The sequence below is a fragment of the Pinus tabuliformis genome, chromosome 2_2 (assembly GCF_031772625.1).
Source record: "Pinus tabuliformis cultivar Carrire ecotype Pingquan chromosome 2_2, CPIR1, whole genome shotgun sequence".
Lineage (NCBI taxonomy): Eukaryota > Viridiplantae > Streptophyta > Pinopsida > Pinales > Pinaceae > Pinus > Pinus tabuliformis.
The window spans coordinates 173,246,261-173,273,644 of NC_142300.1; the positions used below are offsets into that span (position 1 = coordinate 173,246,261).

At 39.0% G+C, this 27,384-nt stretch overlaps 1 protein-coding gene across 1 annotated transcript in view; it reads left to right on the plus strand.

The window, feature by feature from the left end:
* The window catches only part of LOC149191972 (uncharacterized), a 380,395-nt gene extending 358,705 nt beyond the window's left edge, over positions 1-21,690 (plus strand). The window contains exons 21-23 of the mRNA XM_089404443.1: positions 20,263-20,324; positions 20,439-20,490; positions 20,601-21,690. Coding sequence (XP_089260569.1) covers positions 20,263-20,324; positions 20,439-20,490; positions 20,601-20,645 — 159 coding nt within the window. The 3' untranslated portion in view covers positions 20,646-21,690. The remainder of the gene's footprint in view (positions 1-20,262; positions 20,325-20,438; positions 20,491-20,600) is intronic.
* Positions 21,691-27,384: the final 5,694 nt, after the last annotated feature.

A 27,384-nucleotide genomic window follows, 5' to 3' on the forward strand; every position in this document is an offset into this window, starting at 1 on the left:
CTCCTTGCACTGGCACTCGAAGTCCACTGAAGCAAGGGTTGAGATCTTCGCTCGGACACACTCGTTTGCTAAACAAAACTTGCAGACTTGGCTTCCGCTCATGCGTGCTATGTCAAAGAAAAGTTTTTGAATAGATGAATGGAATGACCAAAATGAGTGCCTCTTGCTCTATTTATAATTCGTGGCTCCTTCTCTCCTTGTGGTCCCCACTCTCTCTCTCCTATGTCACACTCCCTTCTCTTTCCTCTCTCTTCCAAGAGTGCGAGTTCCCTCCTTGGGTTGAATTTTTTTTCTTGTGGTCCCCACTTTCCACTAGAGTTGCAATATTCTCTTTTTGTCTTAAGTCCCGATGCCAGAACTGCGTCCTCCCAAACTCATCTCTAATGCTAAAAATCAAAATTGGGGATATTACAACATCAATCATCTAGAAGTTCTAATCCTCATCAACCATGTCCACAAGTTAGTAACATACAACATATCGAGTCTCATGATTCATCAATCTTAAAGTTTCAAGCTTTCAAAATTCAATATATAACATTTATCATCATTGATCACTAAAGTTGTACTTTTAACCATTACAACAAAGAATATTTAACATGAAATGAAATGTTTCAACTTTCAACATTCATGAAGCATTATATTCATAATTCATTACTAATGAGTTATAATTGCCAATTTCAAACTTCAAGCTTAAATTGTCACATATTGTTTACGAAAAATATTGTAATATATATTGAAAGAGTCAACAGTTATAAAAACTACTGAAACTAGAAAAGACAAGTAAATCCAATATCTACTACTAATGCTTGGGTCTCTTGCCACAACAAATGTCTAATTTCTGAGAAGTTCTTGGTTGTCTACTGGGAGTCTCCTCCTTCATAGTTAGACAATCGGAACCAAAAGCCACATGCCTTCCACGTGTGGATGTAGATGGAGGTGGCGACAATGAAGGCAAAGATGTTGGAACTCGAGCACTGCAATTGGACGATGGGGGTGGCATGGCTGGTGTTGCTTCATCATCATCTTTCAAAAGTTTTCTTTGCAATTCTAGATGTAGAGCACCATCCTCCAAATTTTCTTCCTCCGGGTTGTTGTCCCAAGTTGTATATGATGTATTCTCACGAGCCCGATCACAATAATGACTCAACAACCTCAAGTTGTAGTGCACATAAACCAAGCTTTCTCCTGGTTTTCATTGAGTCTGTTTCTTCTCACATTATGGATGAAGTTGTAGGTGCTCCAACACCTCTCTGCAGAAGAAGTATTTACAACCTGTGAGAGCAACGTTTTGCCAATTTTGGCAAATGTACCTGCCCACCATATGCGTCCCACCATGTGATAGCATCAAATCTGTCCCTATACTCCATTGCATGCAAAGAACCAAACACTCCAGTGCTAGTGAAGTACCTAATTCAAGACGCAGATTAGCACAGTCCTCCCTATCAGGGACCAACTTATCTAATGCTTTCATATATCCCTCTTGTACCTCTGGATCTGTATGGAGTTTGGCCCAAACCCCATCCCTAGCTGTAGGTTTTGCCAACCAAGCTAGAGAGTAGTATTTTGGCATAAGGATATACACCAAGGCATGTAGTGGAACATTAAGTTTATTCCACCATACACACATTTGTGAATAATATCATACAAGTTGGGATCTTTTTCCTGAACAATATCTTTTATTTGCCCCAAAATGTTATCCATCTGCTCATACAACTCCCCAATCACTGGCACATTTGTATCTACAAAACAAATCATGTTATAAGTAGGCTCGGTGAATTACAAAACTTCCCTCACACTTGCCCAAAATAGAGCATAAAGAGCAATGTCCTCCACCTATTCAAAACCTTACTTGTTAATTACGGTTGGAGCCCTGTCCTTTAAAACCTGCCACTGTTGACTTGATACCATGCTACCCAATGAATCTCTTACCTTCAAAAGGTGCTTGAAGGTGAGGTAATAGCTAGCAAATCTAGTCTTCGCAATCTTCAACAACTCCAAACTTGAGTGATTGTGGAAAAGCCCATGGGTATTGCTATGATTGATAGTAAATTTTATCACTCTTGCCTCTCTTGTACAAATCACCAATCCATTTGTATTGAGGGTGTTTGTTCTTAATAATATCATGCATCAAAAGGTTCATTGTGTGAACCAAACACCCAGACGAAAATATGTTGGGGTATTTATCCTCAATAATATGAAAATTCCTTGAAATGCAGCAACTGAAATTAATTCTCCTAACTGATTATTCAATTTATTAATTTTCTGATTAATATCGAATTAATCACACTGCAATTTCTTCACAAAATAAAATACTACAGAAATAATAGCGCTAGAAACTGAGAAAATACGCACACACACACACAATAAAAATGACACCGTTATTTTTGGACAATTGTCGCCAGAAAAACCCAATGTGGGAAAACCGGTGCAACAAATGAGGGTTTTTATTATTATGCAGCATTGAGAAATTCTGAGTACAATAATCTGGATGCCGAATCTGGAAATCCTACAAAGAAAAACACTGGCAAAAATCTAGTGAGGAATTTTCCTCACCCCATACGCGAATCCGAGCTCTAACTACAACTCCAAGTGAGCCGTCCAAACTATCTCTGCGCTGGCCTGCGTCACCCTAGCGCAGTATCTGCTATGCTCAGCTTGAATTAGCTGCTCCTGTAGTTGTCCTGTTTGCCACTGCCTGAGAAGCTACCTCTCTAGCCATTTGGAACCCTTTGCCAGCCTCTGGAACTAAAACTCGGCTTCTCTCCAGCTAAATCGAACTGCCCTCTTAGAGGCTTCTACGAAGCCTCTGTGTCACCCTCACTGTGGTACTTCTGTCTCTCTGCAAATGCACTCGCTGGATCTGGAAAACTATTGGTAGCCTCACTGTCGCTGCCCCTCACTCTCTACTTCGATCTCTGGCTCTCCGACAACTGTTGTTGCTCTCTGGAAATCAATCTGCCAAGGAAATCGAACTGCTCAAGTGTGTTCTCCATCACCACATCGATTCCTTCTTATATCTTCCTGTTGGGACTCCAACGACCAAGATTAAATCTTAATCGATGGCTCAGATCATTTCTGGATCGATCTGTGTGAGTTTCTAGACTATTTTCACCTTGACTTAATTAATTATGATTAATTAACTAGTTTTCCTAAGTTTAGACTTAGGAAACATTAAAAAAATAGGTTAATAATCTAATTAAATCATCTGTAAGTGGAATTTTCATAAACGATTTCTGGGTTCTGGAGATCTCATGCATTCTAGCCTCTCCACCAAATTTCGTGGCTAGAATGCATTCGATGCTACAAAAACTAACAAATATTTTCTCTCGTTGCCTTACAATTAGAAGCATTATCAGTGATGACTTGGATGACATTGTATGGGCCAGTGTGTTCAATTGTTGGAAGTAATGGTTCTGCAATGTTGATGGCGGTCTTGAACTTTTCTGAGTAATCATATGCTAAAAGGAAGACTGCACCACTAGTAGACACAACAAGAACACTTATCAATGGCTTGCCTTTTACATTTGTCCATCCATCAGATACAACAGATAACCCATGCTCATTCCAAGAATTTGTCATTTCACCCAAAGCATGTGCTATTTTTGATTTTTCATGATCAAGTCCCACGGTTCTAGCCCTGTCATACCCAGGGCTCTTGTATCCTTTGGGGCATCATTAATGGCAAAAACCATTTCATGCCAATAAGGTGAGCAAAGAACATCAAATGGTATTCCACATGCATAGAGAAACCAGATTTTTTTTTAATTCACATCATTCCTACACCCTTCGTCAAGGAAATCTGAAATGGTTCTACGCCTTAAAGGGATCTTTGTTCCTATGACTCCATATCCACTGCGATGGGAGGACGTTGATGGAGTTCTTTGTCTATGTGATTGTGGGCTATCATGTTCAAAGTCACCCTTTGATCTTTTAGATTTATATTGGGCTTCCTCCTCTTCCCTTATGTATTTGGCTCTTTGTTGTGTTGTCACACTTACACAAGTTTTGATTCCTACTTGTTTACGTCCATCCCATGACATTTTCCCACAGAGGTGCTTTCTGGCACGTGTATGAACCTATGTAAGTGTTTTTGCAATGGAGACATGTAAATTTAGTGGTTCCAACCCCTCTCCTTGGTTCAGGCCTAGAAACGTATTTCCGCAATGGGGTTTTTGTGCCCTCGTCATCTCCACTCTCCTCTTTCTCCTCACCAAGGTACTCCTCCTCTCCAGGGTTTTCAAATCCACCACTACCCACTTCTTCATCCTCTTCATCATGATCAACCCTCCTTCTACTCTCCAACACCATAATAACAAAAAAAGGAACCAACATCAAGAGAATGCCAAGCCACATAGCCATGATGTTTGAAGTTTTCAGCTTTGGTGGAGTTATAGTTTCTTGTCTACAATAAAAAGGAGGAATGGGAATGGGAAAGAGAGAAGAGAACATTTACATTTAACAATGAATATATAAAAATTACAAATGCTAGATTAGAGTCAAGATCCTACCTCTTTGGCCTTCAATCCCAAGCTACAATATCCCTTGCAAGCTCCCAAGCAATCCTCTCAATCTTCCTCCTCAACTCAAGCTCCAATTCCAAAAGCCCTCTCCTGCTTTCTCAATATGCAAATGGTGAATAATGGGAGGGGAGGAGACCCTTTTATCTCTTTTGGCCCTTTTTCGCCGTGCGGCCCACGAAATTCGCCCATAGGGAGTGAACGGGAGTGGTCAGGGAGTGAACACTCCTCGACCTCTCCCTTGTTCACTCCCAAAAACCGGGGAGCAATTTTTTTTAAAGGGAGCGCGCTCCCGAGGTCGCTCCCCGTTTGCTCCTGAGCGGAGCGCACTTCGGGGGGAGGGTGCGGGGCGATCCCCCGCAACCTTGGTCTTTACATTTTGAATTTCAAACTCAACCATAATATATAAAATCATGCACAAATGCTATAAATTGAAAACTGCAATGTTCCGTGGGGACAGGTCCCCCTTGGTGGGGTGCATGCACCTCACACTTCCAATGCATTTGGGACAGGGGGATGCTTAAGGAAATGTTTCCCCATGTCTTTGTTTCGGGAAGGCACGGGGAAACATTTCCCTAGTGTAGTGGACGTGTTTCCCCAAAAGGGGTGCTTGTGGGCCAAAAGGGGGACACCCATAAGCATCCCTTTTGATGGGGGATGTGTCCCCCTCAATTTTGTCTAATAACCCTTAAAATTAAAAAAAATACAAAAAATTTAAAATTTAAAATTAAAACTAAAATTAAAATTACATAGTAGATATCAAAATCTAAACTAATTTGCAATCCCTAACTCACTCATTTGACTTACCAAGCTTACCTCTGCTTGACTTACTTGCAACACTATCTAACTTACCAGTTAATTGTTACCTCTCCTCCTCCATGACGTTGCTTCAATGCTCATTGTCCATTTTTAATTTTCAGTTTCAACTTTTGACTCGACTCTACATATTGATGACCTCAGTCTGATTCTTTTTCTTGCCACTCTTTACTATTTTTGAGTTTGAACTATCTCAATTTACTATTCCAGTCTACAAACTTCAATATCTACTATAGCCTATTTTGCTCAGTTCTAATTAGATTCTATAATGATGAATGATGAATTTGAATTTTAAATCAATTTAGAATCTATCATGATGAATGATGAATTTGATTTTTAAATCAATGTGAATTCTAAAATGATGAATATAGATCAATGTATTTCATTACTGAATCTCGTGGTGGTATGGATAAATGATATATGTATCAGTATGAATGATGAGTATGGATCAGTGTATTTCATTATTTAATTCAATTATGTATGGATCAATGTATTTATGTTTTCATTATATATATATATATACCGCGTCGTCCACCCATCCCCCCTTAATTTCCCTAAAATTTGAGGGTACTCCCACACACCCCACCTGTGCATCTCCCCGCACCCACTTTCCTCTGCCCTGGAGTCTTGGTGGAACATAGGAAAACTCAAGACTTATCAGGAGTTCCCAGAACTCCCTGTCATTCCCAGAAATTTCAGAATGTTTCATTCTACTTCCCAAGCTCCCAGAAACAGGTTTCCCCATAATTGGCAGTAGTTCTCGTGTAACTATTGATAAGGCTGTAACTTTTCTATCGATTGGTGTGCAATTCTATTCTTCAGAGCATGGATTCAAGCTTTATTTGATGGCACATAGGTGATTTTTCTTTTAGAGGTGTTGGATTTGTTTGTTAGTAATTTGATTCACTGCACTTTGAGGATTTGGCATTTGAGGAGGTTGGATCATGCTGTTCCTATTGAATATTCTCAAGAAATACTGCCATAATACATTTCATGTTTGATTATGACTTTGTAGTAATACATGCAGTGAAACGTGGTTGTGTTTCATGTTTCAGTGGGGCTTAAAATGTATACAAACGTTAAATCAACAGCTATGCAAAACTACATGTAGAAATGACAAGTGCAGTATTTTAGTTTGTTTCCCCATATAACATTTCCTGGATTTTCCAAAATATTTTGATGGCATTCTGGCCTGAGTAACCATTCTCTGAACAGAGAATTCTATGAGTTACTTATGCAGTCTCATTAACAGTGTTTGGCTAGAAATGGAAATTGAAATAATCTTTCTACTTGTGGCAAGGATGCAATTCTATGTTATCAATATCATGCATGGAAAGTCATCCCCAAACACTGTCTGTTCTATGGTATGTTTCTTCCTGAAATAAGATTGCATGTTATCAATGTAGTGCAAATTGTATTTTCTTGGGTGCATAAGCTAGATGGCAATAAATAACCGTCTGAGATTGAAAGTTATCCTTTTGTAACACTTAAGAGTACAGTGCATTTGTATGCAAACATGTAAACTCTAAGGTTAATGTACAAATCAAGGAACGAGGCTACATGAAAGCAAAGAAAGAATGGAGAATGGGTGACTATGTTTTAGAGTGTTATCAGTCTACTGGGCAGAAAATAAATGGATTTACATAGAGTTCCACTTCGCGAATTTCATTTACATTCCTGAGGCTAAAACCAAATTATGTGTTTCAACATTGTGCATACTACCACTGGCAAATAAAGGTGTATCGTCCTACCTCTGATGAAATTTGTCCTGATATGGAGAAAAGAGTTTTGGAGTTTACAGGTTGGAACATATTAATGGCTTGATCTTCTAGTTTTAGAAGTGCTTTCAGGCCCCACAACAGGCTTTGAATTTGACAGCTAATACTGTTTTGGGAAATTTTAGCTGTTACAGGTTCAACTGAATTTTATAACATGTGAAATAGGCTCAAAATTAAGATACATGTCAAATGTTCTTTTCATGTATTTGTCAATTCTCATTATTATTATTGTAATAACGTTACTATTTTGGCAGTATCCAGTTTATTGGAATTTGATTTTTTTACTACAACTGCCAAATGTATCTTACATAAAGGCCTGATCATTTCTTAAAAATAATTACTATGCAACTCAGATTGAGTGTAATAGACATTAACTCACAGTAACTAAAATCTGAAATACAGAAGCCTGAAACATTAAATTGGTACTTACCTTAACTGCTGCTGATCCTGCTACTGCTGGTGAATCTGCTGCTGGTGATGCCGTGGCTATTTTGATCCAATCTCCGGGAAACCAATTCCTCCCAGCCAGACTGAGCAGATGGCTGCTCAACCCAGTAAGCTACTCGCAGAAGCTTACTGCCCCCGTGCCCAGAACCTCAGGCCGGCTAATGCTCTTCCACTGGTAATTCTTAGTCCTCTGGTCTGAACTCCTAATTTCAGCTCCTGCCCTCCATCTCCGTTTTTCTTCCCCCCTGATCGGTTCAGATTAGTGATTTATAATGGCAGGCTTGGCGGTGGCCACCCTCCTGCTTACGGCCACCGCTCTTCTCCCTCCTGACACGCCTCCGCATGCAATTTAACTCACAGATCTTTTCTGGCAAAGGGCGCTCTGCTATAAATTCTCAGCAGGTTGGACGCGCCCCTTTAATGATCTGTAATGAGTTTTAGGTAGGCTATCGCATAAGTATTTTCATAAGTCGAGCATATAAATTTACATATAATTTATAAAGTTCCATTTATATACTTTATAAAATTTATATTATAAAGTTCTATTTATATACTTTATAAAATTTATATTATAAAGTTCCATATGTATACTTTATAAAATTTATATTATAAAATCCCATCTATATACTTTATAAAATTTATATTATAAAATTCAAGTATTTATTTTGTAAATTTAGTATATATATATATTATAAGGTTTAATTATATATTTTATAAAATTTTAACTTATATATGTTTATAAATTTAAATTGTATTTATAAACTTAACATATTTATTGCTTACATTTCATCACATCTGTTTTATTATAAAGTTTAAAACCTTATATAATGGATCAATTTAGCGGGGTCGTTACATTGAGTGTAGCATGATTTATTTCCTTTACACTTTTAATATGCAAGAAATTACTAGTTTGGATGAGAACCAACCAATGGAGATGCTCTTAGTGGGCTGCCATAGAAATTGATTTTTGATGAACAAATCAAATTATTTTTCGATTGGCAATAATCTCATAAAGTCATGCAATGAAGGGAAGTTTTGTGAGCTAAATTGTCATGAGAATTTGAATTAATGGGGGCATATGTATGTGTTATGTTCCAGGTTTTCTTCTTGGAAATACCTACCCCAAATAATCTCAATTTGACTCTGAAGGACGTACCAACATAGAGTCAATTTGTACTGAAAGTTTGGAACCCTTCAGCTATCCAGATTTGAATCAGTACATCATATTTTTGTTTAGTTGCGAAATGTATCCTTAATCGAGATACTAAACAAGACAATACTAAGAAAAAGTTGGCCTTTCCCAGACTGAAATTCCATTTTTCCCTATCATTGAAAATGCCTTGAATGTGTTAGCTTTTGGGGTTACTTCAAAAGTGCTTTTACCTTGCCAGGAGAGTGCCACTTCTCGTAACCCCTTGGTGATGCTTCTTGGACTCATGGATGGCTTAGTTTGGGAGGATGCTTGACCTCGGATAGAGTGTTGATTTGGTGCCCTTGCCTAGGTGGTTGATACCCTAGAGCTCTTTGAATAACCCATTGGGTGCACACAATGGGGTGTGAAAATTTGGAGACCTAAATTTCTACTGCAACAACTGATTAAGTATCTTCTATTTATTAAATTACTGAACAAATTATTCACTGCATCCTACAACAAATACCGAAACTAATACATTGTAGCCTTCACCAATTAAATTAAATGCGGGAACAAGAAACAAAGCAAGAAAGAAACACACAACACATGACACTGTTATTTTTGGACAAATGTCCCCGGAAAAAACCAATGTGGGAAAACCGGTGCAGCAGCTGAGGGTTTGTATTATTAAGCAGTAGTTTTCTGAATACAATCTTTGGATGCTTTACTGGCTATCCAATACAAAGAACTTGATTGACAGAGAGATGAGTGAGATATACCTCACACTATCATTGGCGATCCAGTACTGATCCAACCACTAAATGACTAGCCCCTAGTTGCCTCTGCGTAGTTTCTGTGCAATAACTGCGCTGCTTTGCGTCACAGCTTCTGGGGTCACTACTTCTGTCTGATTGATTTGCTTCTGGAACTTCGACTTCTGCCCTCTCGATCTCACACCCTTGCTTTTGGCTCTGAAACTCGACTTCTCCAACAAATTCAAATCTCATCTCAGGCTCTGCGCTGCCTCAACGTGCCCCTATGATGGCCAGCGTGGCCTCTGCGCTGCCTCTTTTGGATCTCTCTCTGCCTCCTCTGCGATGTATTCCTGGATCAGGAAATCTTCCTCCGGAAACTATCCCTGCCCCTCACTGCAAGAAATCACTTCGATATCTTCTCTAGCAACTGCTATGCTGCCCTCTCTGAGAAATTCGATCTCTTGATCTCTCTTCAATGTGATTTTCAAATGCTCATCAAGCCTCCTCTTATAATCTTCTCGTTGAGAACCAACGACCTAGATTAGATTCTAATCAATGGCTTAGATCATTTTGGCTTGATCCTTGTCTTCTTCTAGAAGTTTCACCCACAATTTGATTAATACCCTTTAATTATTTTAATTTCCTAAGTTTAGACTTAGGCACCCATTAAAAATAATTAATTATTTTAATAAAACTGTCTCCGGGTGGAATTTCCCAAAATGATTTCTGGGTATTGTGGAATACATGTGTCCAAGCCTCCCTGCAAATTTTGAGGCTTAGAGCACATCCGATGCTACCAGAAATAAACATTCCCTCTTAGCAAGGAATTTGCTCTAGTAATGCAACGTGCTGAAGCATCACCTTTCTCTGTAACATCTCCCTCTGCGTTGTTGATGTCTGACATTGCTGCCCACCAACTACTACTCAAACGCTGCGTTTGTATTGTTGTTGACCCTGCCACTGCCAACATTGCATCTGTACTACAACCCTCATAATTTCTACGTCTGTGTTGTTGCTGGCACTGCCACTGCCAACACTGCATCTGCACTGCAACCTTCTCCACCTGCTGCTGCTATTGCGTCAACAACGGAAAAGCATCGAAATTTTTTTAAAAGGTGTTCAGCATGATGCATCTATTCCTAGAGTTGTGATTGTTGCTAGTCTCTGCACTGACCTTCTGAAGCCTCTGTGCTGCTGCTGACTCTGCACTGCTGCCAACTCTACTTTGCGCTGCTCAATTTCTGGCACTCCTAGCCACTGCAACTGTCACTCCGACACTCATTTGCACCAACTGATCCTGGTCCATCCTTCTACTTTTGATATGGGCTCTCATAGCAAGGTAATGATCTAAGAGGTGGACTCTTCAAGGATCCTGCCCATTTGTAGTTATTTCAAACTAGAGTTCTAAATCACCCCACCTCTCCCTTGGAGGTATTTGGGCAACCATGGCAAACTCCCCCTCCTCGATCTTTGCGGATGCAGCCTTCGGATCATGCTTCTCGTCTTTGTCCTTCTTCTTGAGAGGACACTGTGTAGCGTAGAGACTAAGTTCACCACACCGGAAGCACTTGATCTTCGAGACATCTTTTTTTCTTTTGCTACTCCTGTTGCCCCTTTGATGCAAGGGATGCATTTTCTTCCTCCTTGGGCTTTGTCCAACTGCTGCTGCTGCTATCAAGTTTGCACTTTAACAAGTCTCTTCTCATCTCTTCCTGCGGAAGAGCGGCCCACATTCCTTCCCAATCCAATAATCTCTCTCTACTCAGGATACTTTGGACAAACACTTGCCATTCTTCTGAGACTGAATTTAGGGCCAACCTAACCATCTCGATAGCCTAAGGTGTTGACCCCACAGCTGCCAAGGAGTCTCGGATTTCCTGAAGCCTTGTCAGGAACGGATCAATGCGTTCCCCGTTCTGCATCTGTGTGGATCTCATCTTTTGCTCCAAGTACGTCTTCCACTGCTCGGAAGATCCTTCGTAAAGCGTAGCCAATGCTTCCCACATCTGTCGGGCAGTATCCTTGCTGGCAATGTGACACACTACGTGATCTCTCACTCCGTCGAGGATCAATTGCTTGGCCTTTGCCATCTCACCCTTGTACTTCTTGAGCGGATCTGGATCCGTGGGTACATGTTAAAATTGCAACTAGGGCCAAACTCCATGTGGGTCATCTTATTTATGGAAGCTAATATTTTTCTTGTATCCCTTTTATTGAGAGGTGTAGGATTGATCTAAAGATCATCTGATTTTGATAAGTATTCATGGAGTTATGAATTTATTTGTGTTATAAGACAATTCGTCAAGGTCGGTCAGCAACCAAATAAACCCCACATGTGCTCAACGTATTAGTATAAAAAGAGCTGACTTGATTGTCATTTGCACACACACTTCACTCTTGATTTCTCTCCACTTGTCTTGGGTTTTAGTGGAAGAGAAGTCTAAGAGGAGGAAGCCCTAAACACAGGTCTAGAAGGAGACCCTATTCGCTGTAAAAGAAGGATGCCCTAGCCGTAGGTCTTGTGAAGGTTTGGCCGTAGTTCAAAGGGAGATCTAGCACGGTGAAGGAGGCCTAGTAGTTGACCCTAAACGCAGTCTTATCATACCCTAGATGCCCTAATCTATACACTGTTTGAGACAGCCCTTAGACGCTGGAAAAGAGGCAGTAAAGAGGCTCTCTAACTCGCTGCCCTAACCAGCAAAGAAGGTAGGGACAGTGTGGGTGTTTTAGGGCTGTTAGAACCTCTTGGTGACTGCGTGGAGGGTTGTTCCATGCTACAAAGAGGCTGAGTTAGGTAAGGAGAATTGCGGACTGTTTGTGGGCAGCTTTAAGGTAAGGGTGACACTGTTTGGTTGGCTAATAGGTGACAACAATCCCTGTGGTAGGCCGCAGGCCTTGCCTAACTAAAATAGGGATAGCGTGGAGGCTTCTTGGGCTGAAAAGTACCCAAAACAGTGACACGAATGGAGGAGACCCTCCCTTGACAAGGCCGCAGGTTTTGAGGGATGTTTTAGGTGACTGTTTGAGGGTTGTTGTAGCACATGGGTGCCCTAACCAGTCACAGTAAGGAACAGCAGCAAACACAGTCTTCTACACCTCCTATCTGCTGTAAGAAAGAGACATTGTTGTGTTTTAGGTGCACATCTTGTCTGCTGTCCTAAAGACCAGCATGGTAGATACATAGGACAACAAATATAGTGCTGCAATGTTTCATGGTGGATACATAGGACAGCAAACATAGTGCTGCAATGTTTTATGGTGGATACATAGGACAGCAAGTACATAGTGCAGCAGTGGCACAACGGGATAGCCATGACATTGTGCAGCAGTGGCACAATCGGACAACCATGACATAGTGCAGCAGTGGCACAACGGGACAGCCATAACATTGTGCAGTAGTGGCACAACAGGACAACAAGCATGTGCAACATGGTGTTACATGATGTGTGCGGCATGAAGATGAAGAGCAGCAAGATGGGTACATCATGATGAGGTACAACGCAACAGTGATGCGGCATGGTGCAGCTCTGTGATGAGACATGGTATGATGGTGTAGTATGGTGCATCACTGTGATAGGGTGATGGAATCACATGAGTCCATATCAGTTACTTCATGAGACATCTTCTTAGAGAAGATCTATGTTCTTATCTTGTCAAGTCAAAGTGTTGACTTCTGATGTATATGTACTATCTCTCTCTCTCTCTCTCTCTGCTGAACTATTGAAGAACATATAAGAAGAACTGATCTAGGGTTTCCCCACATTGGGGTTTGTCCCTAGCTAGCGCCATATCTTGTGTCCTCTTGTCTTGGCTTGTCTTCTAAGATTTATGTTTATGTTTTATCTGCAGTTTACTTTAACGCTGATGTGATTGCTAATTTGGAAGAGATATTGAGCTAACTATGAAAATTGAAATAAATTGCTCTAAGCATAGAACATACCTAAAATTAACAGTACAACTACCACACTATCGACATAGGTTTTGAGATCGTGCTCATCCATAAGACATAAGATCTTTGCCTTCCAGATCACATAGTTGGATGCACCATCCAACCGATCTTGATCTCGCAACCCATTAGCTGCCATCTCTGCCAACAAAATGTCGCACTGCCTCCTCTCTCCTCTGCGCTGCTGTTGGGCTGGCCTATGCACTCCCTGCTGGAGTTAGTAGATCTACTGTTGGGCTAGCCTATGTACTCCCTGTTGGAGTTAGTAGATCTGCTGCTCCCCGCTGTTGCTCAATAAATGAGAATTCAAACTTCTTGGTTGGAAGTCCTCTGAGGAAGAATTTCCTCAACAATGTCTCTCTTCTTCTTTCTGAAGTTTTTCTGCCCCAACAACTGTTGCAGAAAAACTGCGTCACACCAATAACCTCCTTTGCGCTGCTCCCTCTGACATTGGCAAACTTCGATCTAGAAGTCTTACCTCTCTATCGACTCACTCAGAGAGAGACCTTCCTCGAAACTTTTGCATTCCTGGTCTGGACTGTGCAATCCCTCTAGGGATTTGATTTGTTGCCTTCGCAACACTTCGACTTCCCTCCTTCTCTTTAGCGCTGGGCTCTTCGACTCTGCTCTCTTGCTTCACCTGCAACTCTGATACCATGTGAAAATTTGGAGACCCAAATCTCTACTGCAACAATTGATTAAGTGTCTTCTATTTTTTAAATTACTAAACAAATTATTTGTTGCATCCTACAACAAATACCGAAAATAATACACTGCAACCTTCACCAATTAAATTAAATGCGGAGACAAGAAACTGAGCAAGAAAGAAATACACAACACAGGACACTATTATTTTTGGACAAATGTCCCTGGAAAAACCCAATGCGGGAAAATCGTTGCAGCAGCTGAGGGTTTGTATTATTAAGTAGTAGTTTTCTTCATACAATCTTTGGATGCCTTACTGGCTATCCAATACAGAGAATCTGATTGACAGAGAGATGAGTGAGATATACCTCACACTATCATTGGCAATCCAATACTGATCGAGCCATTGAATGACTAGCCCCTAGCTGCCTTTGCGCAGTTTCTACACAATAACTGTGTTGCTCTACGTCACAGCTTCTGGGGACTGCATCACTCCTTCTGGCTGATTGATTTGCTTCTAGAACTTTGACTTTTGCCCTCCTGGTCTCACACCTCGACTTCTGGCTTTGAAACTCGACTTCTCCAGCAAATTCAGATCTCCTCTCAGGCTCTGTGCTGCTTCAGCGTGGCCTCTGCGCTGCCTCTTTTGGCTCTGTGCTGCTTCAGCGTGGCCTCTGTGCTGCCTCTTTTGGATCTCTCTCTGCCTCCTCTGCAATGTATTCCCGGATCAGGAAATCTTCCTCCGGAAACTATCCCAGCCCCTCACTGCAAGAAATGACTTCAATCTCTTCTCTAGCTACTCCTGCTTTGTCCTCTCTGAGAAATTCGATCTCTTGATCTCTCTCCGATGTGATTTCCAAATGCCCATCAAGCCTCCTCTTGTAATCTTTTCGTTGAGAAACAACGACCCATATTAGATTCTAATCAATGGCTTAGATCATTTTGGCTTGATCCTCGTCTTCTTCTAGAAGTTTCATCCATAGTTTGATGAATACCCTTTAATTATTTTAATTTCCTAAATTTAAACTTAGGCACCCATTAAAAATAATTAATTATTTTAATAAAACTGTCTCCGGGTGGAATTTCCCAAAACGATTTCTAGGTATTGTGGAATACATGTGTCCAAGCCTCCGTGCAAATTTTGAGGCTTAGAGCGCATCCAATGCTACTAGAAATCAACATAGGGGAGTTGGTTTCTCAGCTAGGGGAGGTACCTACCTACGAGGAGCATTGGGCACTTAACCTTTGGAGTTTGGGACCATGTGATATCAGGTAAGTGGTGTATGGATGAGCCCTTGGCTGGTAAGTGATGACCATGTACATATGGAAGTGGCTTGCTCTATATTTGCTAGACCTCAATTGGATGCTTATGCAACTTTCTTCTTTGTAGTGTTGGGAGACCTTGTGATAGGATCTCACTTGCTTAGAGAACACCTTTGCAATGTAGAAGCATTGGGTGTTCTGGAGTTGGCATGTGGGGGGCGGGAAGGTAGTATTGAGCCCTATATGGAATTAGGTTGCTTGGATCTTGCATGGAGGCTTGGGGATGATTTGGGAATACATGGGTTGTGATAGTGATCATGTACGTGGAGCGGATCTGGAGGAGCACATGGATTAGGAGTGTTGGAGTTTGTGTGGGTTGTTATGGAGGATTGTGGGCACATCTTGTATGGAAACATCACCTTGGAGCCTTGATTGTTTTAAAAAATTACTGGGAGCTTGACATGTGTACCCTTGGAGTGTAGTTTTTCACGTGTGACCCTACTTGTTTGTAGTAGGTTGCTTGTAAAGATTTAGGTCCACTTGTGTATTGTTGGTCTCCCTTACCTCTCATATATATAGAGGAAGGAGAGAGTCCTTTCTTTCGCTCACCCCTTGTTGTTCATCTACATGGATTAGGAGTGTTGGAGTTTGTGTGGGCTGTTATGGAGGATTGTGGGCACATCTTGTATGGAAACATCACCTTGGAGCCTTGATTGTTTTACAAAATTACTGGGAGCTTGACATGTGTACTCTTGGAGTGTAGTTTTTCACGTGTGACCCTACTTGTTTGTAGTAGGTTGCTTGTAAAGATTTAGGTCCACTTGTGTATTGTTGGTCTCCCTTACCTCTCATATATATAGAGGAAGGAGAGAGTCCTTTCTTTCGCTCACCCCTTGTTGTTCATCTTGTGTTTAGAGATGTAGCATTAGAGTTTTATGACAAAACCCTAGGAGGATGCAATGAGAAGAATGTTTTTGGTATTCTTCTTTGTACATTATCTCTCTTGCCTTGAGGGTTCTAGGGCTATTGGAACACTTGAGCATCTTAATACTAGGGTTAAGGTTTTATCTCTTGGAGATTTGTAGTTTAGGGTTGTGATCAAACCCTAGGTGGTACTTGGTCAAGCAAAGAGAGGAGACATCTTTCTTGGAGATAAGACCTCTTGCTAGTGTGAGTGTTGTTTGTGAAGGATCTTTGGTGGACCTAAGGTTTTCAATGTTTTATCCTAGCTAGGGTTTTGGAGAGCTAAGGGATTGTACTAGCCTTGGAATGAGGCTATGGTATGTACTTGTATTTTATTTTCATACATATACATGAACTTTTCAATTGTTCAAAATTGTCTCAATTGTAGATTTGTGGGTGGTTGAGGTAGCTACATGGTACACTTTTGTAATGCACACATCTCTTAGGTGCTCTCTCATCTTTATTGCATGGGTATTTCAACTACACTTACCATTATTTGACATTCATTGGGGAGTGTTCTCACCTCTTTGACTTCACATATATATTATTTTACTGGAGGTGGGTATGGGGGAGTTTTATGAGGGGGGTGTGGCATACTTGGAGGGCCATACATGTGGCTTTTGCATGCATTTACATGGTCCTCTTACCATTATTGAGCACATTCTTGGATATATATATATATATATATATATATATATATATATATATATATATATATATATATATAATTTCATGGAGTTTTGGCATAGTCAAAACCCTAATTCATCCTTATCTCCTTGGATTTGTCTTGTGGAGATGTTCCACTTACTATTTTGGCGTTTGACTGTTGTCTGATTTTTAAATTGTGGTGGATATTCTATTGGTTAACTCATCACATTGATCTATGAAAATTAATCGAAATCTATATGATGAAGGGTTAATTTATTTTAGATTCCAGAATTGTTTTTATTGTTTTGTTGTTTATGAATGCAATAGGTAATATGTGGAAAGTAGAGAACGGGGAAAATTCTTGTGAACTATGAAAATATTCATAAATCACTCACAAACATCAATGAACACCAATATATGCTCTAGGAAACCTTGGTTGGAAGGTGAGGTTGCTTTGCTCTTTTTTTTTGGAGAGGAAATGATGCAGGTACAAAGGAGAAGACACTCTATAGAGCTCCCTAACACCTATGGCCCATGGGCTGTTACATAACACAAACCCCCTTTGTTATGCTCTCTCTCTATCGACCCTTAGCTACTCTGCTCTACTATGGAACAAAATACAAGAAATAGAATGAAATCCCTTTTCCTCCCAGTGGCCTTGTTATAACATAGCTCGATGGCCAACTAGGGGTTAAATTTGACCCATTCAACTCTCAACATGAGTTACAGCTCAACCCTTCTAGAATATTATTCGTAGTGTCCATGTGGCTAGCCCCTTTTCCATGAGTAATTGGGGTTGATGTGGCATCCTCTTGAACTATGGTGGTCAATCACAATGGTCAACTTCCGAGAAGCATAACTATTGTATTTGAATTTCAATTAACATGATTCTTGCATTGTTGGAAAGATCTTTGAGTGAACTATAGTTATAATTGTTTGTAATTTAATCCAAGGCCCAAGTTATGAGGTACTAGTAAGATTTCTAAGATTTTTGTCTAGAGCAATCAGATTTTTTTTTGCTGTTTAATTGAAAGATCTTTTCAGTTATAATTAAATATGTTATGGATATGGCTATTTTATAAAAAGGGCCTATAATAGGTGAGCCACTAGCTTCATTACCAAACAGCAAACCTAACGAAACCATTACAAAAGATGCACCAACATGAATGACATAGTAAGTTCAAAAGCTGCCAATGATATGCACGGAATTTGGCGTTGACGTATTAACCATATTAGATACTGAAATCATTGTTCATCTAGTCAATTACGAAGAAGCCAAATTAGTAAGTCTTAGTCTATCTATTGTAGTTTTGGAGGGTTTTCTAGCTCATTTTCTTGTCTAATTTGCCCAAAATCCAGTAGGGATTTGTTGGAATCAGAAGTTTAAGTTGTGACCTCTCCACAACATGAGTGCCTTGGGGGCAGGGTTCGGAATCCATATGTGCAATCAAAAACCAATTTTAAACAACAAAGATTAAGATTTTACCAAAATAAAAAATTGCTGGATTCCGAGGAAAAAATCCAAAACATATAATGATTAGACAAAGCCAATTAGCAACATGTATTACGTATAATCATCGCACAATATTGGCCTGTACCTGTACCTATTTCCTAGCGGATGGATCATGGTATGTTCATGAATCCCAACCTCCAGTGCCAGAGATGGTAGAATAGGATATTATTTCGTGTATATGAAGAGAAAAGAGAAAATACGAATACGGAACGATCATCTTTTCGTTTCTTTTGGGTTTTATTCTCATGTGTTTCTTTGTCGAGAAATGACCAATAAATGCCAGGTCGTTTCTTGTTAGTTGTTTTTTGGGCATTTCAATCCGTTGAAAACCTAGCCATAAAAGTTAAGGCAAATAATAGGAAAATAACTTCAACCATAACAATGAAAAACAAAGTGAGTGGGCTTATGTTGTTTGCACAAGGTGAGTTTTGTGCTTCCTAAGAAAAGATCACTGGTGGCTTTTACGGTTTTAGGCACAGCCTTTGGTGGTTTGAAGCTTTACATTTGTTTATTTGAAAAGCATTCTCGGAGCTGGGGACTAATTCGAATAATGTATCAGAACGTTCATCAAATTTAAGCGATTTCAATTTGGGGTTTGCATTTTGGGGCAATCTCTTGTTGTTGACCCTTGTTCTTCCTGCTCGTTTATTTTACTGATACATTTTCTGAATTCTCTTCTCTCCAATAATTAACATTGCCACTCTATTCTTTCCATTGATAGATTGCAAGATTAAAGAAATTAGCAAATTCCTAACTTGCCAATGAATACTGAATCGCGCGCGCTACGTGAATGCTGAATCTGCAATTCGTGATCTCCTCAGTGTCCTTTGACCCCTGTAACGTACTTTCAATTTCAAAACTCGCTCTTTTTTTCTCGTCTTTCCAGAAAATGCATTGAAAATGAGGGCATGACTGTGCTTATTAATTTCTTTTACGCAGATGAAATTCATGTGCATTATACGTTATGAAACACAAGCACATTTACTAATTCTTCCAAACTGGTGTCGGCACGGCAACAAAAATACAAGCACATTTGTTAATTCTGCCAGACTGTTGTCTTCACGGCAACGAAAACATGAGCAAACTTTTGGCTCGGCATTGCTGAGCCAATTGAAACAATAACGCATGTGAGTTATTTAGAAAACCATGTGCAGTTTTTTTCCCCGCAATGTGAGCGAATTGTGCAAAACTTCATTACCTCTTTTGAGACTCTGAACTTTGTTGTGTGCACCCAACAGCTCAATTACGAAACCAATTCGTACCAACTCCAGGTTATTTGGAAAGTACAATTTAAAGAACTATATATAGAGCAACCAAACATAAATATTTATTAACTTTTAGCTTCAAGAAAATGCTTATCAAGATTCTATTTTCGGTTGATAGTCTTTGGGATCAAACTAATCACCTGATGGAACTCGGGAGTATTTCATGGATCATGGAGATAGGCTTCGGAGAACACAGCAGATGTAACATTTATTTGGGTATATATATACAACATTTAAACTTGATGACTGAGAAGGGATTTCTCATCCTTTAACATTGTAACTTAATCTCTGTTTAAAAGTTTAGAAGCTTGTTACCTGTATGTAGCTTGGCATTGTTTGGTTATCTCTCTGACTTTTTGCATCTGTTCAGATTTTAAGGGTCGCTTAATAGAGATATTCCTTATTTCATTATTTAAAGTTTCTAGGACCATATAAGACAGCCATTGCATCTAATCATAGGACTTGGAATCTGCAATAAGACTTGATTTTATTGGGCTGGGTTCTTTCGACTTAATTTACCGGCCCTTAAAAATATATAAATTGAATCTTGCGTTGACTCCTTTTTGGATTACAGTGTGAGGCATCTTCAAATAGAGAGCGGGAACTTTTGCTTCAGATTACAGAGTTGCAAAGCAGGTAGATGTAATTACTTCTAGCAGTTACTAAACCTTGAAGGAAACCGACTTTTTAGTTTGGAGATCTGGTTGTAGGCAGTCAATTTATTGACAATATTGTTTCTGACCTTTTCAGCGTGACAAATCTTGTTGATGAATTAGAAAAGTCAAAGCTGAGAAACATCCAGGTAAATACTGAGAAACAAGGAAATCTTTTTTACTCAAGGAAATTCAGTAACAAACCATTTAGTTTAGTTGATTACAAATTAAAAACTGATATTTAACATTACTTTAACAGTTAGAGCAGAAATTGAATGCTGTCTTCAACAAGGAAGAGGAGTAAAGAATCAGAAGAGAGGATGTTGCTCGTGATATTGGGTGAAATGCAACGCTATCTGTCACCTTATGTGATTAGTTTGCCGGTATTGCTTCCAATATTCTGTAATTGTGCAGAAAATACCGTCGGTTCAGTTTGGCTCAACTAAAGTTCATAAAATGAGGCTCATATGGGAAGTTCTAGCAAACTGGTCCATAGTGAGCTGCCCATTCTTTCATTCTGCTTGATGATGCAGAATGTGCGTGTTCAATGTAATCTAGTTAGTGTACATGGTTAGATTCAGAGTATTGTTGATGCTTCTTGTAATATTTGTTCATTGTATTTCTGCAAAAAAATATTTTCATGGATGTATCTGAAAGGGCATCAAGTTTCCTCTGATGCAAAATATCTTTGTATCATCTTTTTCTTGTTACAAGATATGGGAGGTTTTCTCTGCTTCAGCTCATGTGGGTGAAGTGCTGGCAGGATTTCCAAGCAAGGCCTGTATTTTTGAAAGGAACCATTTGATATGAAGCAATTGGTTTAGCACTTGCCATTTACATTTAAGCAGTTACGACTCCCTGTCAGGAATTTGAAGTTCAGCTTAACTTAAGACCATATTTTGTTTCATCTGGTTTTGTGTGTCTATTCTTTACCAGATTCATTTCACTGCAGATCAGAGGAGATCAGTGCTACAGTCCCTTGCGGGACAATTTGATGAAAGTTTGACCGTTGAATTTTTGTTTGCCTGCCTTCATTAAGCTATTTGAGCTTTGCAGTTTCAAAATTGTATCTTAAAGATAAAAATAGTTGTTCATGAGATATGAGGTGTTCTTGTAGATTTACAAAAATATCGATATCATGTTGAACATCCATAAGGTTGCCTTGCAGTCTGTCTGATATTGAAAATCACAAAAGAACATTTGGTTTTTTGTTTTTTCATTTTACCCCTGATCTTGTTGGCCAATTATTTGTATATATTTCTTTGAATGAAGTGGTGCACTGTATTAGCAACTGATGCAAGGATTGCATGGATTTTGATGCTCTTTAACCACAAAAGTCTTCTATGTTATACTTCAGTTAAGAGTATGATATGCCATATAAGGAAAAGTAACAAATTAGTGTGAAATTGGTATCTTTATAATGTATCCTCTCCTGATTTTCTATTAAGCCATTTGTGTGATCCCATTGCAAATTGCCTTTTGCTGCAATAGTTGATTTTCTTGTACAAGTATGTTAGGTTCTAAACACGTAACCTTCAAACGCAATATTTTGGATGAAACTACTACTAAGAAATTAGGGTAACATATGAAGATATTATGCTTAGTAGTAGATTAATTTGTTAAAATTAATAAGCTTGGTCACTTATTGAATCATATCCAATTGTCATCGTCAACATGACCATGTTCATTGAAGCGCAACTCATCAATATGAGTTTTATGTTCGAATTGTGATTGTAAATAGTCTTAAATTCGTCAAAATCATATTTAAACGTTTGATGTTCAGGCTAGTTATGTGGATTCTGTACTGAGGGTTTTATTATTTCACACTGAATCGTTAGTGGCAATAACAAGCTAGTGTGTTATATTTTATCATTTTATCTTGTTGTCTTTAACAAAATAGGAGGTGGTCATTATAATTGTGGATTTATTCTTGTTATAATAATGTGATTTACTTGTTGAGAGTTTTATTATTGGTGTCAAAGCAAGGGAAATTGATGAATGGCAAGTAACCCTTGATAGGTCGCATGTGTTAAAGAATGTAACTAGTGTCGGTCTTCATAATTGTATTTGAGTCATGAAAAAGAAAAAGAAATTTTATTGTAAAAAAAATAATTTTTAAGCATGGTTTTCATGCTCTTTTATTTATTTTCTAAGTCAAAGTCTTCATTGAAGGCTTCTAGGCTTTGCCTTGAGTCAAAAGAGTCATTGTCACATTTATTAGACCCTTCTTGGGCTTTTGTATCATGTAAAAAAATTGTTTTTGAGTCAAAACAATCATTTTACCCCTCCTCACCAAGTCGAATTCTTGGGCTTTTGTATCATGTAAAAAAATTGTTTTTGAGTCAAAACAATCATTTTACCCCTCCTCACCAAGTCGACCCTATCGTGGAGAAGTCGGCCCAGTTGGAGGTTATTCGACCTTGTGGAAGCAGTGTAAATAGAGGCAGTCCAATTCATTTGGAGCACACACTCAACAAGTTCGATCTACAAGAGAGAGGATGAAAAGGGGTGAATTGCAACAAAGGAGACCTAATTCAAGGAAGAAGCAAAGTCGAAGTTTGGAGCATCTCTCTCTCTCACACGTGCAAGTTTTCTGGGGTTTCTGGGCAAGTTGTAGGGGCTGAAATTTCTGCAGGTCCGAACTTCTGTTGTTGGGGGCTCGAAATTCTGGTTTGAAGTAGTTTTCAAGGCACTGACACTTCGAGGATTTGGCCGAGTTTGTCTACTTGAAGGAAAGGTTGGCTTGGTGATTGGAGGAGGTCTTTGTTTAGGTCAAAAGAGTCTTGGATTGTCTCATCTTGATTTGAATTTACTAGAAGACGAGTTTGACTGGGTTTTTCTCTTCATAGGGGTTTTGCCTTGGCTGAGTGCCTACATCTTGTGTCTCTCGTTTTTGTGATCTTCATGCATTTTTTATTTGGTAATTGTTTAATGAAAGATAACATAATAAAGGAGTAAAAGAAGTCAATAAACATCACAGGTAATTATCAAGAAAGAGGAATCAAAACCCTACAAGCATTGATTTCTCAACATGGTTTCAGAGCTAAGGTGAAGGAATGACTACTTGAAGATCACTTTGATTGACTATCATTTGAAAGAAAGCTCCCATGGAAGGAAAATCACTCTCTGAATAACAAGCTATTTGAAGATGGGACTCAACCTCTTGAAAATTGCAGGAAGATTTGGTATAAGGATCATCTACAATCTAACTAGAAGAGTCAAAAGTGAAGGATTCTTGGTTGCACTTACAGGTACACTTGATGATGACAATGCTTGGATTATTTATAGTGGAGCATCAAGACATATGATAGGAGAATGTGGACAGCTTCATACTCTATCAAAAGGTTCATCATCACATTTAGTGGAGCTTGGAGAGAACAACAACTACACTGTCAAAGGCCTTGGGTCTACATCATTGAAGCTAGAAAGTGGAGGAAAGTTACATCTCAACAACATTCTCTATGTTCCAGGTTTAAAAAAGAATTTACTTTCCATTTCTTGTTTAGAAGATAAAGCAGATAGGGTTGCGTTTGCAGATGGTAAAGTTTTGGTTCGGGGAAAAGATTTTAGTTTTGAGAAAGCAAGGGTCATTGGAATTCATGAAGGAAGTTTATAGAGTTATTACTCCATCCCCTCAAGCCCTTGTTTACATGGAAATTTGTCCCATTGAACTTTGGCATAGAATATATGGACATTTTCATTACAAGATATTTCCCTCTCTAAGTCATATGGTGACGGGCATCCCCAACGTGAAGGAGGACCAAGGAGTTTGCAAGGGATGTGCCTTGGGAGAGAATACTAGGAAACCTTTTATAAGCCAAGGGCTAAAGAAATACTATACCTCACTCATTCCGATGTATGTGGACCCATGTCTGATAAATCCCTTGGAGGTCATCAATACCATGTGACCTTCATTGATGATCACTCTAAAAAGACATGGCTCTATCTTCTCATGATAAAAGATGAAGTGTTTGAAAAGTTTAAGGAATTTAGATCTGAAGTGGTGACCCTCGCTGAAAATAAGAAAAAAACTTTTAGATCTGATAAGGGGGGTGAATACACTTCCAATGAACTTATATCAAATTGCAAAGAAACAGACATTAAGAGGGAGCTCATGGTTCCCTACAATCCCAAACAAAATGGAGTAGCAGAAATGAAGAATAGGACCATTGAAGAATGCATAAGAACTATGATATTTGATCAAGACCTACCAAAATTCTTATGGGGAGAAGCAGCCATGATAGCAATATACATACAAACTAAAAGTCCTCATAGAATCCTTGATAATATGACATCGGAAGAAGCATTCTTAGGAAAGAAGCAATGTGTAGACCTTCTTTGAATCTTTGGATGCCCTGCATGCATTCATGTTCCAAAAGAAAAGCGAAATAAGTTAGACTGTACAAGTATAAAAGGTATCTTCGTTGGTTATAACCTTTCATCAAAAGGCTATAAAATCTACATCAAAGAAGAAAGGCGAATTGAAGTGAACAGAGATGTCATATTTGATGAAAATCTTGCATACAAAAGATCCAAAGACATACTTGTTGAATCCGATGATGAAGATACACCACTATTTGAAGAAGCAAAGCAACATGTCAAGTCATCTACAAATCAAGAAGGAGGATCAAGCGAACCTATTCAACCTACTATCATTCTCAGAGTAAAGAATGAACATGCTTGGTTAAAAGCTATGCTTGACGAAGTCGAAAGACACAAAGCAACGAAGGACACATTTAGAGATGCAACATACATGACTAAGTTAATTGAAGCATAACCATATACTTTTGAAGACGCTGCCCATCAAGAAGAATGGAAGAAAGTTGTGCAAGAAGAATATCAATCTATCATGAAGAATGGGGTTTGGGAAATCGTTCCTAGACCTAGTGACAAATATGTTGTCACTTCCAAATGGATTTTATAAGATCAAACATGCCATTGATGGGAGCATAGACAAGTAAAAAGCAAGATTTGTTGCTAGGGGTTTCTCTTAAAAGGATGGGACAGACTATGAAGAAACCTTTGCTCCCACTGCCCAGTACACTACAATTAGATCTTTGATTTCCCTAACTGCAACAATGGGATGGAATATCCATCAAATGGATGTCAAATACCTTCCTAAATGGAACCATAGATGAACAAGTTTATATTGAATAATTGGAAGGATTTGAGATAAATAGTAGGGAAACTCGTGTCTATAGATCAAAGAAAGCTCTATATGGATTGAAGCAAACCCCTAAGGCTTGGTATGCTAGAATGGATGCCTATCTCTTAAGGATTGGCTTTGTCAAAAGTTCTGCAAATGCAAACCTCTACATCAAGATAGTGAATAATGAACCAATCATCATACTTTTGTATGTGGATGATTTATTTGTTACAGTTGTGTAGTGCAAAATACTAGAATGTAAGAAGAGGCTGGCAGTAGAATTTGAAATGAGAGATATAGGACTCATGCATTACTACTTGGGCTTGGAAGTTTCACAGAAACCCAGTGAGATATATCTTGGTCAGGGAAAGTGTATAATCAAGATGTTACAAAAGTTTGGTATGATGGATTCGAAGCATATGAAAACTCCCATGGTTACAAATCTAAAGGTGTTGAGAAGTTTCGACTCTAGTCCTATTGATCCTACAAGTTATCATAAGTTGGTAGGCTCTTTGATGTATCTGGTAAATACTAGACCTAACATATGCTTTGTTGTAAACATTCTTAGTCAATTTCAATTGGAGCCTCATCATGACCATTGGATAGCTGACAAGCACATTTTAGGAAATGTACATGGAACTATACATCGTTGCCTAATGTATGATGGGAAGGAAATTAAATTCACAATTTTTACCAAATTTGATTGTGGTGGCAATGAGATAGATGGAAGAAGTACTACTAGCGGTTGTTTCAGTTTGGGATCCACAATGATTTCATGGATGAGTAGAAAGCAAGATTCAGTTGCTTTGAGTAGTGTTGAAGTCGAATATGTTGTTGCATGTGAAGTAGTAAAGGAATCAATTTGGTTGAGAAAACTTCTATTAGATTTGTTTGGAGCACTGCTAGATCCTATAGTGATAAATTGTGATAATCAAAGCAACATCAAGATGTTTGAAGACCACGTGTTCCATACTAGGATGAAGCATATTAACGACAAGTACCACTACATTAGTAGTTTAGTCCACAACGGGGTTGTGAAGCTACAATATATTCCAACAAATGAACATGTAGCTGATGCGTTGATGAAGTCTCTTCCAAACAAGAAGTTCAAATATTTTAGAAGCATGCTTGGACTAGTTGACATTACAAATTTAGTAGATAGGGACATATGAAGCATCTCGGGGTGATAAGATGCTTGGGAGGACATCTGGTCGACTTGTGTGATGATGTTTAGATCCTAAAGTAGGGAGGGTATCGTTGGTCTTATGGAGCTCCAACCTTGGATATGATACTTAGATCCCTGGGTTGGTGTAAGAGTTGAAGCCTGATGTTAACTATAGTGGCTAAAGATTGGAACACACCTTAGTCCCACCCAGTTAGATACCTTGGTCAAGTATCTAATCAGTAGCACTATGTGTGTTGGTGACTCTTCATAGATCATTTGATTTTGAGTTCATTCATGTATATGTATGTGTCATTATGGATACCTCCCTAATTAAGAGGGGGTGTTGAAGAACATAACTAGTCTCGGTCTTCATAATAGTATTTAAGTCATGCAAAAAAAAAGTTATTGTAAAAAGAAAAATAATTTTTAAGCATGGGTTTCATGTTCTTTTATTTATTTTCTTGGTCAAAGCCTCCATTGAAGGCTTCTAGGTTTTGTCTTGAGTCAAAAGAGTCATTGTCACATTTATTAGACCCTTCTTGGGCTTTTGAATTATGTAAAAAAATTTATTTTTGAGTCAAAGCATCATTTTACCCCTCCTCACCAAGTTGGCCTTGTTAGAGGCAATTCGACCTTGTGGACGCAGTATAAATAAAGGTACTTTTACTCATTTGGAGCACACACTCAACAAGTTCGATTTGCAAGAGAAAGAGGACGAAAAAGAAGAGCGAA